Genomic DNA, 16,071 nt, shown 5'->3' with positions numbered 1-16,071 from the left:
TTGAAAGTAAAGTGCATGTATTAGTTGGCAAAAAATGAAAACAACTTATCCTATCAAAAATAATGAATAACAAACAATTTGCTTCGAAAGTAAAATGCATGCATTAGTTGGCAAAAAATAAAAGCAATTTATTAATCATAAATAATGTGTAACAATTTTATTTGAAATTCGGATGCATATACTAGCTGACTATAATTAAACCCTGTGGGAATATAAATTATCATAAAATTATGCTTTGAAAACTATTTAGTTCGTTTAAAGTGAGATAAAAAAAAGCTTACCAATTTTAAATTGGACATTTATTATTTAAATTTATTGAAACTTGATCATTGTAAGCTTAATTTCTTAGTTGACAATCATATGCTATTAATACAATCAGATTGTTTCATAAAACTTATGAAAACTATTTCACTTTGAAATATTTTACACTATTTTTAAACTCTATAATTGCTATAAAACTTTCTGCTATAAAAGTAAATAATTCCAAGAAACTGAAGCCGTAAGTTATTACTTGATTAAAAACTTTACTTGCTTCAGAAATATACAAATTGTCAACATGTTTCAAGTGCTCTAAAAATTTTAAATGGGTTTTGAAAATGAGCTCCTGTTTTTGAGTGCTTGAAACATGTCGACTGTTATTTCCAAATTGTATATTTTTGAAGCGAATGAAATTTTTAATCAAGTAAATGTGAAAAATAGTACAAAACTCCAAATCGTTTTGGTCAGAGTTAAAAACTACTTAAACAACTTTGAAATGATTGCTGTAAAATATATTGATATTTCTTTAAAAAAATGAGAGGTTTATACAATGTTAAAAAGAGTATAAGACATACTTACGCAGTGTTGAAACAAACATTATTACAAAACCACTAAACATAGGAATGCTGTATCCTATTCTGAAAGAAAGATTTGAAATATTTGTCAATATTTAAAATAGATTGTGTTTATCTTTCTGGAAGGAAGAAACTCAATAATTTTTGCAAAAAAACACATAATTTAAGAAATTTCAGCTGTGTTTTAATAATAATTTCATGCTACAAATGGAAACTTTTAATTTATACTTGACCTCACGCATTGGTTTCTGCATATGGGTGTAACATTAGAAAAAATTATGCAGCTTCATCATTTTTTTGTTCCACTGTGTTCTAATTTCGTTTCAATTTTTTTGAGTGCTCATCACACTATTGTATTGATATATTTTGCTTTGGCTATATTAATACAATATTAGAAAGCACTCCTTTTTGCGGATATAGTCGTGTGGGCTGATGAAGAGATTATATCTTTTCTTTGTCTTGCTTTCCGGATTTTTAATTTTTTTTTTAGATATCAAAAATTATATTTTTTAAAATACTTTTGAAAAATTATTTTTAATAATTTTCTTCTCTTGCCATTANATAGATAGATAGATAGATAGATAGATAGATAGATTGATAGATAGATAGATAGATAGATAGATAGATAGATAGATTATTTAAAGTATTCAATATGGGTTATCTAAGGAATTCAGGAGTAAGTTTATACCAATATAGATTTTTTTTAATTTTATAACCGTCGTTGAGCAGACAGTTTTGTGGGATTGCGACTGCTAATTACTTACGGTTACTAAGAGGATATTTTACGTCAGGTCAGTGATCGGTGCAAGTCGAGTAATCAATACAGATTTTCTAATACAGGTAATCAATGTAGATTATCCAAGCTATTCAATATAAATTAACTAAGGTATTCAATCTAGGTACAATTTTAACTGGCACAAGTACTCAAATTTCTAATCACTTTTGATTGCAATAAACTGGGCATTATTGTTTACCTGTTTGTAAGCGGTCCAATGAATGGATTTGTTATTGCTTGGACAATCGGTTTAGAGGCAAACATAATGCCCACTTCCACATTCTCTTCTACTAATTCATGATGACGCAGCTCTTTCATTTCTGGCGACAATGTCGTTATCGCGGGTTCTGTCGTCGTTTCAGCCTCTTCTTCCTCTTCAGTAGTTGTCACGACATTCTTACCTCTACCCCTTTGCTTCTTTCGACCATTGGAACTCGAGTCCTCCGGAGTTTGAAGTCGATCACACAGTTCCTGAAGCGATGGTGTTGTTGTTCTCAAATCTTGTGCCACCAATCCTTCTGCGCGTAAATTGGTTTCTGTGGTTTTGGAGGATGTCGGACGATCGGTCACGTTTAGCTTCTTCAAATCTTGCTGATGATGTAGCTCATAAAGATATGCAGGAATGATAGGCACTACAAATAAAAAAATGTTCTGATAAATATGGAGTTATACTTCATCGCTTTAATTAAATAGTTCCGTAAAACATGTCTGGCAGTATAAACAGAGAAAGTTACGATATTATTGAGCCCATATCACTCAAACATAGCCATTTTGTTTAGCACTAAGCCTTTTTCAAGAACTCACTCTTTAAAAAGAAATAGAAAGGCCACGTAAATTTGAATCCAGTCAGATGACGTGATTAACGTCTGAGTTGGTACTCCCCCCCCCAAATTAAAATCAGCAATCGATTTGAATATTTTCCTCCATGACAGATTTTAAATGCACCTTGCTGCGCTCACACAACGGTTGTTTTGTCGGCTGCCAAGATCGAACTCACAAGCCCCTGATCTCCACCAGCAGAGTGAGCGACGCTATAATCGACTGCACCGGAGCATTGATGGAAAATAATATCGCCACTCAACAATAGCCAAGCACTAATAGAAAGGAAAATGTTCGGTAGTGTAAGAAAAGAAAGTAACGGTTGGGATATGCGCTCTCGGAAGGGTGAATGAGGGAAATAAAAAATATATTTAAAAAAATTGTGCTCGCCGAAATGCAATCACAGGTTACCCATTAAAAAAATGGTTTTTGTCTAATTTTTTTCTTCTTCCAGTTTGAACAGTAGGTTGGAATTTCTGATTCTTAATTAAAACAATAAAAACAAAAATATCGTTCAATTGATGAAATTCTCTTTTATTCACAACTCAAGAAGTATTTATGGGATCCCTCTGGTCCCTATCTCAAAAATAAACTCACCAACCAACTTAATGCATAACAAAATTAAAAGTGAAATAAAAAGGAATTCTAAAAAAATTATCAAACAGCAGCGGTCACCATAGCAACACATGCAATGATGGCGCATGCGCACTGTTTACTATTACTCTTGAACACAGTTGAAAAGTATGGCGACGTGCAAATGATGTGCGCATGCGATCAAACCCAAAACAACACCCATTTTGCCAATGAGTAATAAAAATAAACACATTCGGTAGCGTAAATAAAGAAAGCAAGATAAGAATAAACATGTTTCGTAATGTAAATATAGAAAGCAACAATAAATATAAACATTTCAGGCAGTATAAACAAAAACAAAAAAAAGCAAAGGTGCGAATAGACATATTTGGTTATGTAAATGAAAAAGCAATGATAAGAATAAAATTGCTCGGTTGGGAAAGTAAAGATAAAAATAAACATGTTCGGTAATGTAAAAAGAGAAAGGAATGTTAATGCTCGGTAATGCAAATAAAGAGCGTAATGACTAGATGAAACATATGCAACTGGCAATGTAGTGTGAAGTAATATGAATGATAAGAATAAACATGTTCAGCTATTTAATTAATGTTAAACATACTTGTTAATGAATCATGAAAGAAATATGCTAAATGCTGTAAATAAATGAGGTAAATTAGTGTTGATAAAATCAAGCATTCTATCTTTTTAAATGAAGTTTCTTTGTTTAATTAACTAGCTGTTAATATTTGAAAATTTATCTCATTCTTGACCCCCAGATGCGATATCTATCCTTTCCTTTTGTTTGATTTGTCCTTTTTGTTTGATTTAACATTCTTTTGTATTTGTGTTAGACAAAGTGCTTTACTCTAATTGATTTTTTTTTTAAACTTTTGTACCAAATATCGTAAGTTTTTACTTGCAGTTTGTTGGCGAAATGTAGCCGGATTCGATTTTTGTATCCTTAAATTCAATCAGTTCTCTTACTCGCTAAAAAATTCACACAGTTTTTTTCTTATAATTTTTTTAAACTGATATTAAATTTTTGATACTTTTTACAGTAATTTTCATCCGGCAATGCTTTTTTATTGTACTAATTATATCCTATAATACTTCTCTCATACTAAATTTTAGCCTAATATGATTTTTATTTCAAGTTTTTACCCTATAACTCTCTTTTTAAAACAGGTATTTAATTTTTGATACTTTTTATATAGTTTTTATCATTATTTTGCATTCAACTTTTTATCCTATAATACTAATTATCCTTCTAATTATTATTTTCTATACTTTTTTAAAACTGAAATTTAAACAATGAATTTTTTCATAATAATTTTTATATATTACTATAATAAATTTTTTGATAGTCTTGTTTCTTAAGAATTTTTTACACAAGTTTTTATCCTGCAATACATTTTTTTACCATTTTTCATCCTATAAAATTTTTTTATATACATTTTTTTCTTTTCACACTCATTTTTATAATAGTTTTTATCCTATTATAAACTTTTTCATACTAAATTTTATCTCATAATGTATTTTTTCATACTAATTTTTATCCTATGCCATTCATTTTTATATAAATTTTTATCATACATTTCCTTTTCTTTCGTATTTATTTTTATCCTATGACAATTTATCATAAAAAGTTTCATACCTTAATAGTCTTTTATGCACTAATATTTATCCTATACTAATTTTTCATTCTAATTTTTACAATATTATATTTTTTTTAATTACAATTTTTATCTTAAATACTTTTCATGCAGATATCTATCCTATAATATTTTTATATTAATTTTCATCCAATAATACGTTTTTCAATAATTAATTTTCAATAATAATTTTTACTGTATTGTTTCTCAGAGAAAATTTTTTGAACATGAGAAATCGTTGAACTTTTTACTGGAGTAAATAAAACATGAACTCTTCAAACAAAATGACAACCCTATTACACAACACGCCTCACAACTAGTACCATAAATGTTTTAAATTGATACTAGTTGGGCGAAAAACAATTATTTTTATCCAGTTTATTTTTCATCAACTGCTTTACTCCACATTTTTCTTTTCTGTTAAAACGACCGGAGTCGCCCGATATTAATTCTCATTCTCAGAGGATGACTAACGACAAAAACGACGTCGATAGAAAAGGGGGGAAGGAGAGGAATACCGTTATTTAAAAATTCCACCCTGGTCATGTGATGCCCATTGCCCAGGCGTTCGCTTTTATTAATAAACGTCTTCCCCAGCCGCCATCTTTTCTCTCGACAGTCCATGCCACGGAGATCTTCTCAGACGCCAGGATTCAAATGCTAATGAGGTGTTGATCCCTCCTCACACCCCCCCCACTCCCGAAAGATGTAGGAGTTTTTGAATCTTTAGGCGTGGGTGTGTTTACATTGAAAATTTTGTTGGTGCATGATGTTCGGTTTTTTCATAGATGTTGCACACATATAAAATTCCGATCCTCCAGAAGAAATATTTTTTCAATCATGTCAAACTACAGGTTGTTCATAAGGTTTCTCGAAGCTTTTCGCCTACGAAAATAAAAGAACCACAGTTTAAGCACCTTATACTTGAGGCAAAGTTACGATTATAAGCTATTTTTACTAACTGGCAGCAAAGAATTATCTGTGCTTTACAATGGCAAATAGCATTTTAAAGGTTGCTAAACTTTTAAAAAAAAATTCACCGAATTTTGCGAGATGTTTCTATTTTAAAAATCCATGAATAATTCGCAATTTTCACAAATTTTCATAAACCCAGTTATCCGACTAGCACAAGTCACAAAAACGATATCGTAAAAACATACGATATCGTTGAACATTGTACAGTATCGTAGCGAAACATTGTACTATATAAAAATGGACCCCTTTTATAACGTATATTCAATATCGCGAAACAATATTGTTCGATATTGTAAAAACGTTGGAGAACGTCGATCGATATCTCTCAGCATTTCGGATATCTCTAAATTCATATTTTAAATTTATTTTTTGGAATTATAACAATTTGACGTCATTTTTTGTCTTTTAAATGATTAGTTTTGATTTAAGAACACAATAAAGTTTAAAATGAAAAGTTTTACAAACAGACTTTGGATGTGAAATCGACGGGAATCTTACAGTATCGTACACACAATGTCGATTTTCACCAATATTGACAATGTCGGTCGATGTAGACGAAAGCTGTTATAATATCCCTGTGCTACTTGGGTGAGACAATATTGGAATAGTTTTTGAAATATTAAAAGTCCTTCTGTGGACTTTGTGCCATTAAACCCAACATTCAATTCAATTCAATTCAAATATTAAAAAAAAATTAGATCAAAGAACAATTCACAAAACTGTTGCGTTTATTCATATCGACGTTCTGGACCATTTCTGAAATTGGGCATAAAAGGCATTGGATATAAATAGGCTTAACTTGATCTTACACTATAGTAAATGAAGTTAAGCCTAGCTAGTCGAGTATTTGCCAACAGTTGAAAACTCGTAGCAGCTATGAATATAGCATATTATTGTCAAAAACGCCTTACTTTATGTAACGACAGAGGCTTCGAAAAACAGCCTTAAAGAGATTATAATGATGCACACACCTTATAGTTACTAAAAAGCAGACGATTCTCGTATATAATTGATTGAATCAATTCCATATCCATTAAATTCTGTTCTAGATTATTATTTGATCCGTTTTTGCCCTTTTCAGGTAAATATAGGCAGGGACGTCGGGGTGGGAGGTCACGGGAGGTCATTTTGACCATCCCAAAATTTTCATCATTCGGTAAACCTTGTCTAACCATTCGGGTAAATGCAAAGAAATGTATGGTAAAGTTTCTTTTCATGTAAATACAGGCAGGGACGTCGGGATGGGAGGTCACGGGAGGTCATTTTGACCACCCCAAAATTTTCATTAATCGGCAAATCTTGTCTAATCATTGGGGTGAATGTAAAGAAATGTAAGGTGGATGTTCTTTTCAGGTAAACACAGGCAGAGACGTCTGGTGGTAGGCCACGGGAGTTCATTGTGACCTCCCGAAAATTTTCATCATTTTGCATATCTTGTCTTGTCAAACCACTCGGCACATTTACGAAATTCTATTTTCTCTCGCTCTTCTTTTTTTTCTTCCGTATCTATAGAAAGCATTTGTGAAATTCGTAGGTATTCTTTAATTTATTTAGTTTTTTTTTTTTTTTTTTTTTTTTTNTTTTTTTTTTCACATATCATTGAAAAGTAAGAGGGGCGTCACGTATTCATTTCGCTACTTTCGTGTTTCCTGCAAATCTATTCCATTCTTTACATTTAAATCAGACATTCGAGACGTTTTATTTCCGGATAAAATTGAGAGGTCAGGTGCCAAATAACTCACACTCGATAAACCCCTGTAACTACTTCGTCCTCTACAAGAAAAAAAAAGAAGAAAAAGAAAAAAGAATGACAGTGAATTGGTAAATACTAAATCGTATCGTAGTATAGACGAATGAAGTTTAAGCAGTAAACATTGTATTTAATTATTTCAGGAATTTATCTTAGTTTTAAAATATACAAATAGATTTTTTAAATGAAATTTTAAAGTAAACGATGCAAAGTTTAATGCTTGATTTGTGTAAGTATTTTTGATTGTGATTATTTTACTGTTAACGACCGAATGTCGACTTTCACTAGTGAATGTCAACAATCACATAGTCACTTTGGTGTAAGTCCGAAATATTTGTCATACCGGGCAGTGTTGTAACAATATGTGTTGTTGTTATTTACTCGTATAAGCATGTAATATTCATATTAAAATATTCCAAACATTTATATATCACAAAAAATCATTTTTTTTTTAATTGAAATAAAATTAAGTTATTCAGTTTCATCTAGAAAAGTGATTTATAGTCTCTCCAATAGGATACCTGCAAGTGACGTAGTGCGGGTATCTCGATCCTGATTGGTTGTTAAAAAGTGGCATTTGTTTACATTCGTAAATGTCTTGTCCATTCTATTTCAAATAAGTCAAGCCCGTTGCTGGTAGGGCGTTGGATGCAAGTTCGAGAGATCGTGAGTTAGATCCTCGCCGGTACCCCTTGCACAAAATGGTGACTGGTGCGTGTTAAATCTATTGTGGTCACTATGCCTTCCAATACTTCTGGGGGTACTGATCCAGGAATTCCCTTGTCTTCTGGATAGGGTTCAAAGTTACAAGGCTAGGGAACTGAACATTGGTAATCGTAAACTCTTTGAGTCGCCTGTTCAACGACAGTTATAAAGTAAAATAAAATAGTCCTAGTGCGACGTAAATAAATGTTTCGTACTACATTAAGTCATATCTAAGTTATACTAACTATTCTTCCTAAAACTAAACATATATCAGCTCCGAAACGAACAGGATGCAAAATAAATTAGGTATATAAGTATGTTAATTCATTAAGTGTCGAAAATTTACAGTTAAACAAGCTCTAATCTCAGTGCTTCAAATTCAACTTTTAATGATATTTCTAACAGAGGAAAAGGTGACAAAACCGGGACCCAACTATTTTGTCTAAACTAATACTGCCATTTATAAGAAGTTACATGAATCTAGGACACCATTTTATTAAAAATGAATGCAGGACGATGTTGCTATTTGTTTGTATTTTATACATTTGATTGGAAGAGAATTGATTTTACACTACCAATTTTACTTTGAAGTTACATTGCTTAATTTACTTTCAATATATGATAGCATTGCTTTGAGTTGTTACTTATAAATTTTTATTAAAACAATTTTTGCGTCATGTTTATAATATGTTATGTCATCTGTTAAGTGGTGTGCCCGGATAAAACGGGGGTCTTGTCTATCGAATAAAATCAGGTAGTAGTACTAATATCTTTAACTTACCAGGAACGTTGAATTCAAAGTTTCATCTAAAAATAATGGACGCACGAAGCCTGCAGTTATGAACAGAAGCATGAATAAAGCTTTATTTGTGATGCCTGTTCTCAAATAAGATCAATTCATTAAATATTCTAAAAATTACATTAATAAAGTGAAAATTACCTAGGTTTTTTGATCCCTAAAACCTGCATATTTCTTAGCATAGAAAGGTCAAAGTATTATTTTATTTCATGCCATTTCAATAAGAACAAACTTTTTTTTTCATTACTTGAATGTATATTAGATTTTACTCGACCTGGTTCAATAAAAACCAGGTCTTAGCATATTTCCAAAAGCTAATCAATTTACTCTTCAAAATATATTTTCACATTGAACTCCTTTTCCTTCTTTCTTTTTTCTTTGAATTAAAGGTCCAATTTATGTTTTAAATACACAGAAGAGACAACTTAAAAACTATATTTTTTCCTAATTTCCACTATTTATCTTATTCCGTTGAATTAGAAGAAAGATGGAATGCTATTCCAATCCATGTTCATGCGGCAAGCAAGTTTAGAAACTTATCTGCCCAGCAGCAAAATTTCATAACAACAAGTAGGCAGCTCTAATCTTTCAATTCCAATTTGTTTCCAAGATTTTTCTATGTAGACTTTCCCGACATTCCTTACGCTGATGTTTTAAGTCAAGGACTATATTGTTCTGTATACTCTTGCTTGGTATTCCCTAAATTAATGTTTTATAAGATTACCATTTCCCTGTATGCACTTGCCAGTTATTCCTTGAACATTACCCGGTATTTACTACACAAAAGTTTTTTTAAATCTAATTTGTGTGAAGTTCGTAGCCACATCAGAGTAAATTCAGTCTCCAAGAGATTTTATTGGAGATCCAATCTCATTAGCGATTCTGTCCAATTAGAGATTCAGTCTCAATAGATATTCAGTGTCAATAGAGATTCAGCCTCATTTGATATTTTGTCTTAATAATGATTATTGTTAGTGATACCATTAGACATTCAGTCTCATAAGAGATTTAGTCTCCAATTCAGTTTCATTAGTAATTCAGTTTCAGTAGTGATTCATTATATTTTGTTTTATCCTCACTTACATATGTGATTCATAATGAGATTACTCTTTTGTCGTTAGCTGTTGTATTACCCAAATAAAATAATCTGCTTTATTTTTTTCTTCTTTTTTTAAAACTTAAAGTAATTCTTTAAAATCCGCATAGTTTAAGCTTTAAAAACTTTTACAATTTAAGTTGTTTAAACATCGTAAAAATAACTAAATACTTCTTTACGAAATATAATAAACTATACACCAAAAACGATGCAGTGAGACTCCAAGGATAATTTTAGTGTAATCAAACACAAAAAATAGTTAGGGAAGCACAAAGAATATTCTATTACACTTCTTTTGATATAAAGTAGTGGCTGTCATTTTCTTTTACCCAGTAACACTAAAACTTGTAATAACAATAAGATATGATGCTCATACTGGTTTGTAAAGTTATGTTCATGCTTCAATTTACAGAATGAACAATTAGTTTCGAATTCATTCGCTCCATTATTCTTGGAATAAAATTAACTTGTAAATCAACCATACACGCAGAACATTAAAGACATTAAAACAAATTCTAGTTAGGCTTAATAAAACAGAACAGCATAAAAATATAATACGACCAAATTTTTCGATATATTTGACGCCACTTTATTACATAGCTAAAAACATGAATGCTTTTTGTAACAATAGTGAACTTCTGTTTTTATGCAGGTTAGCACTCGTGTGCTTGACTGTCAGCACAGCTGGAGACGCCTCCCCTCCTCTGGATTTTTGCATCTTTATTGGACAGCAAGACAGTGCATGGCCTATTGCCTCAGATTGAGCTTAGAAAAAGTGTAACGTTGTCATCCAAAACGCTGCATTTCAAACGTTGAGAGAGTAAATTATTTTAAAAAACAGTGTGAGCTTGATGCAAGTATTCTTCATCATAGGTAAACAACTATGTTGAAGTTGTGTAGTTGTAGTAATAATAGAACTTTATTTTCGTGGCACTTGAACTGCACAATGACCAATTACTGGTGATGGTGTCTGGGAATCATCCCCGAGGATGAGCCAAAGATATGCTATCACAGTTATGATTCTCTGAAGAGCGGATGACTCCACGACCTGCTCGTGAAATCGAGCACACTACTGTCGAATTGTTGAATGAGAACCGATACCGCACACCTTCGGGCAATTCTCAGGCTGATCACGGCGGTCACCCACCCACTCACTGAATACAATCAGTGACTTTGGTGATCTACTGGGAATCGTATCTTACGATCAGTCTACTATGGGAATTATTGGCGTTTAAATACATTCTTTAAAGCTCGTATGAACATTCGATTTAGTGTTAACTTGAAATAAAATATTTCTTCAGACTATCTTTGGTATTTTCAACACCAACTTCGGACACATATTGTATTACATTTTTTACTTCCCCTACTGACTAACATCTTATTGCGTGAATGCTTTAAAACAAAATACATTTTTTCCCTTTTAAAGAGGTACTTTTAATGTAACAAATAACAATAGAAACAAAGAAATAATAAAACTTTTTTGAGAATTTAGTGTCTAAATTTGGAGACGGTCCCGGACGGTCTAGGCTTCTTCTATGAGTGCGAAAACTCCTAATCCCAGAAATAAGGAGATAATATTCAAGGATTCTATCCGACTCGATAAATAGGGTTTAACAAAGAGCAGGACAGAGAAAGAGAGGATCCCATTGATGGTTACCAAGTGTGAAATTCTCCCTTTTCACTCGACATAATATCCCTATCTGTTGATGACACAGAGCAGTTGACTTTCTAATGTCTTTTTTTTTCCCTATCCCTATGACATGCTGTCTATTGTTTAAAAGCGGAATAGCTTTTTTTAATGTTCAAATGATGATGAAAAAGGCTAAAATGACTCATGATTATAATTAAAAAGATTATGTTCGGCTTCTTTATGATTAGAAAGAAATTAACATTTCCTTTCAATTTTTATGCACTATGTACACTGTTCAACTGTTAATAATGTTAATTAACGGTGCTTATTTGGCGATTAAAGGAAATATTGAGCAGTGAAACCTCCAGGATAGACTACCCCTGTGTAGCGACCTCTTTTATTTACGACCACTTTTCGATTGCACGGAGTTTCTTCATAGACTTTGTGTTGAAGAAAACCTTTAGGAGAGATCGTGAAAACCTCCTCCAGCAACCGGGCAAACCTCCACACCAAATACGGAATAGCTCAAATAAGGAAGCAAGAAAAAATATCAACACAAAAAATATTAATAATACAAATAAGTAGATTCAAATGAGCGGGAAATATTTGTGAGTGTCTCTTATTTAGATCTCTAAAAGATATCAAAAATCAAAAGAGATTGAAAAATCCCATGTTGAAGTCGGAGTGAAATAAAAGAGATGCTATTAAATGATGCATTTTTAAGAGTCGAAACTTAAATTCGAGTTAAAAAAAAGTTAGTTTAAAGAAAATAACTAAGTATCTCAAAGAAACAAATCTCTTCTCCATATTTAAAGTAAACTAATTTTTCTGATATAAACTTAAACAAAAGCATAATTGTGTACTCTATCAAAAAGCATAATTCTATCAATCATAATTGGTAATTTTGTTTCTACATATAATAATATCAGCATAGATAGTTTTTATTGACGCTAAATTTTATTCTTCGATCCGATTTTCATGAAGTCAACAAAAGTAGCATTACTGCACCAAGAAAATGACAATGACTAAAGATTAAAATAGCTTGCGAAAAATCCTATACCTTCGATAATATTTTCAATATAGGTAACTCTTAAGAACGACCAACCTCCATAGGCGATCATATTACTGTGGAACAGAAAGTGGTCTTACCCGAGGGTTTTAATGTATCTTCTTCTTCAGGAGCGCAACAGCCCTTTGCAGGCCTTGGCTGCCTCAACAGCACGCCTTCTCCAGCTCCCTCTGTCCATGGCAACTCCCCTCCAGTTCTTAAGTTTTAGGACTTTGAGGTCGCTTTCGGTGTCGTTTTTTAATGTATTCGTCATCATAAAACGAGTTTAAGATTTTAAAAAAAGTGGAATGTTAAACATTATGAACTGCACTAATTGTTAATAATATGAGAAATGTTATATTTAGAGAAAGTGCAAAAACATTTAGTGTGTCTTCGCGCCAATTATGAGGGTATGAAGTAGTTTTAATTATAATTAAAACTATTTCACACCAAAGTGGTGTTATAAAACACTACTGATAACTTTCGGTTCTTCATTTTTCTCTACACTAAAAACCAAAGTTAATTCTCTGTGTAGTAGAATACGATCAAGAGCTTACAAGGAGAATACTAAGATGAATTTGAAATAGGCTCAAGATAAAGTAGAAGTTTAACTGACCATATTACACAAATGAAAGCATACGTATATTTAAAAACGGCGAACTTTTATATTTTAATAGTAGTTTAAAAGCATCGAAGAAAACAACAAATTGACGACAGTTCATACTCAATTTATTATATAAAAAAAAGAAAGAGGAGAAATACGGCACTAAGCAGCCGACCTAATTCTGAGTTTATGACAATCAATGTTAAACTCCGTAGCCTTGTAATTTAGTACCCAACACAGCAGACAAGAGAGTTTTGAATTAAGCATTGGGACAAACTATACTTCGTTTAGAACTGTTTTCTAGAACAAACCAGCTTTTGCGTTACATAGAGATGAAAACCCAGAAAACCTTGGCACGGTTAGTCCAACGGCAAAGGGATTCCAATGAGATATTTTTCTCACCTCGATATGGTTTCCGATATGATTTAACGATATGATTTCCTCACCAACCCTAAGTAGCTCTTGGAAATCATCTTGTCTTGATCTGCTTCTCAGCAACCATGGTTTTTCTAGAGTTTGTTTTTACCCTTATTTCATTTTAAAATTTTCGAACGAAATTTTTCATTTTTCTCTTACAAATTTATCTCTTCTTTATGTATACGACTGGTTGAAAAAAGGCGCTTATTTTCGATCATGTCCACTTTTTCAACCTCAGTAGCAAATGAATAATTGCATTATCATAAATATTTTTCTTCATCAGATTTTTTATATTATTTATATCATGTCTTTTGTGCTTGTATATCAACCAAAGCATTATTTAAGGTTTAATCATTTAGAAGAAACCTATCATATTTTATAAATGCACGTGCCTTCATACGATGCTAAATATTTCAATAGTTTTTTTTTCTTTTCAAATTCCTCTTTGCAATCCTTCCTGCTCAATTTTCATGGAAATATTTTATAAATCGAGTCAATTCTGTTTGATGTTAGAAAATGCAAATTTTTATCAAGAGATCTTTCATAGAACAAATGCAATAAAAAATAAACTAAATAGCGTTTTGTGCTTTTCTCTGAGACACGATTATTATAAATGGCTTGTGTGAAAGTTCATAAATGCACTGAGTGCAGGGTAGCCGTATAAATACGTCTTTAAAAACCACCGTTTCAGGCATCAACATGAAGTGCAAGGAGTCATAAAATGATACTTCTGGGTCTTTTGAGGAACTATTTTAACAGCGGGTATTCTCGGGGTACAGAAATCGTCCATTAGATGTAAGTAGAATATTGAAACTTTTAACGGAGCGTGGAGTCGAGATCATAAGATTGTTTTTTAGAAATAAACTAATCGGGTCAATTCGTTATATTTTCTTATTCTGTTATTGCAGTAGAGGTATTTTGTGATACAGAAAGTTTTCAAAATATTTACTTATATAAAATGTTTATAATTTCAATTAACTTGTTTCATTGACGCCTACCGGAAAGTCTTGCTGTCAGACTGACAGTAGTAGGGTTTCGAGGTTTTTTTCCTCCGTGTAACGCATATGCGGATGAGTTCTGTTGAGGTTGAGTTCGAGATTAGTTAGATAGTTTTGAGTTTCCTGTGCTGGCAACATCTTCTTGTTTTTTATATTTCTTTGAGGTAAATAAAGGTAAGTTTTCAGTTTGTTCTACGTGATATTCAGTCTAATTTACTCTCAACAAATCCCAATATTTGATGTTGAGGTTGAGTTCGAGATTAGTTAGATAGTTTTGAGTTTCCTGTGCTGGCAACATCTTCTTGTTTTTTATATTTATTTGAGGTAAATTAAGTTAAGTTTTCGGTTTATTCTACGTGATATTCAGTCTAATTTACTCTCAACAAATCCCAATATTTGATGTTGAGGTTAAGTTCGAGATTAGTTAGATAGTTTTGAGTTTCCTGTGCTGGCAACATCTTCTTGTTTTTTATATTTCTTTGAGGTAAATAAAGTTAAGTTTTCAGTTTGTTCTACGTGATATTCAGTCTAATTTTCTCTCAACAAATCCCAATAAGTTCCATCAGGTTTTCACTACACGAGGAATGGTTTTTGCCAAGGCTTGACGGCAGGGCACTCATGTTCTGGGTTGAGCTCTAAAGTACAAGGTTTGTGAAGTAGTATTTTTTTTCATATTATAACCGACTTTGAACAGCTAACCCAATTCTGAGTTCACGACTACCAATGTTCAACACCGCAATCCTTTTTTATTTTTGAACCCAATCCAGAAAGCGAGGGAACTAGTGGACGAAGAATTCGGAGAAATGTGCTTTCGTGAAGGACTTTTTGATGGAAGTAATCCGCGTTTGCGTTGCATGGAGAGTAAAAACATGTGAAACTTTCAAGGTTAGCCCGACTCTAACCCATGATCCGTCTATCACTGAGGATATTTTACGTCAACACTGTGGTCGGTGTGGAATTCGTATCGACCAACTGTAGCTGGGATTCGAAGCCGAGTCAACTTATTGGGAGGCAAGCGCTCTATATCCCGGGTCACCACTGCTTGGGAATTGTATATTCAAAGCTGTACACCAAAAAATGGATTAGCTGTTAATGGGTTAGCTTTAAAATCTAAATTATCCTAAGTGGATTGTTGGGACACTCACCTCACTGAAATAAGTGACACACGTTTGAAATTCTGCGATGGCTGGTTGCTATGAATTCAGCAAGCGGCTCACACTGACCGCAATAGTGGAGCATTGGTTAGAATCCTAACCAGAGGAGGTGTTAGTGAGTTTCTTTTCCATGTAAAGCAAAATGAGGTTTCGTCCCATTAAATTATTAGGCTAATTTGTCCCAATGCTTCCGCCCAGAGTTCCGTTGTCTTCTGAATTAGATTCAAATTTACGAAGCTACGA

The 16,071-nt window shown here is 32.3% G+C and overlaps 2 protein-coding genes across 2 annotated transcripts in view; one reads left to right on the top strand and one right to left on the bottom strand.

Annotated features, from left to right (window-relative positions):
• Positions 1 to 16,071, top strand: part of LOC107436811 (LRP2-binding protein) — a 145,520-nt gene that overhangs the window by 48,706 nt on the left and 80,743 nt on the right. The window lies entirely within an intron of this gene.
• The window catches only part of LOC107437267 (synaptic vesicular amine transporter-like), a 44,130-nt gene that overhangs the window by 20,263 nt on the left and 7,796 nt on the right, over positions 1 to 16,071 (bottom strand). Inside the window, exons 2-3 of the mRNA XM_043044129.2 lie at positions 1,808 to 2,240; positions 838 to 896 (exon numbers count right to left, since the gene is read on the bottom strand). Of these exons, the coding sequence (XP_042900063.1) occupies positions 838 to 896; positions 1,808 to 2,240 (492 nt within the window). The remainder of the gene's footprint in view (positions 1 to 837; positions 897 to 1,807; positions 2,241 to 16,071) is intronic.

The sequence above is a fragment of the Parasteatoda tepidariorum genome, chromosome 10 (assembly GCF_043381705.1).
Source record: "Parasteatoda tepidariorum isolate YZ-2023 chromosome 10, CAS_Ptep_4.0, whole genome shotgun sequence".
Lineage (NCBI taxonomy): Eukaryota > Metazoa > Arthropoda > Arachnida > Araneae > Theridiidae > Parasteatoda > Parasteatoda tepidariorum.
This window is presented reverse-complemented; position numbering and strand designations above follow the sequence as displayed.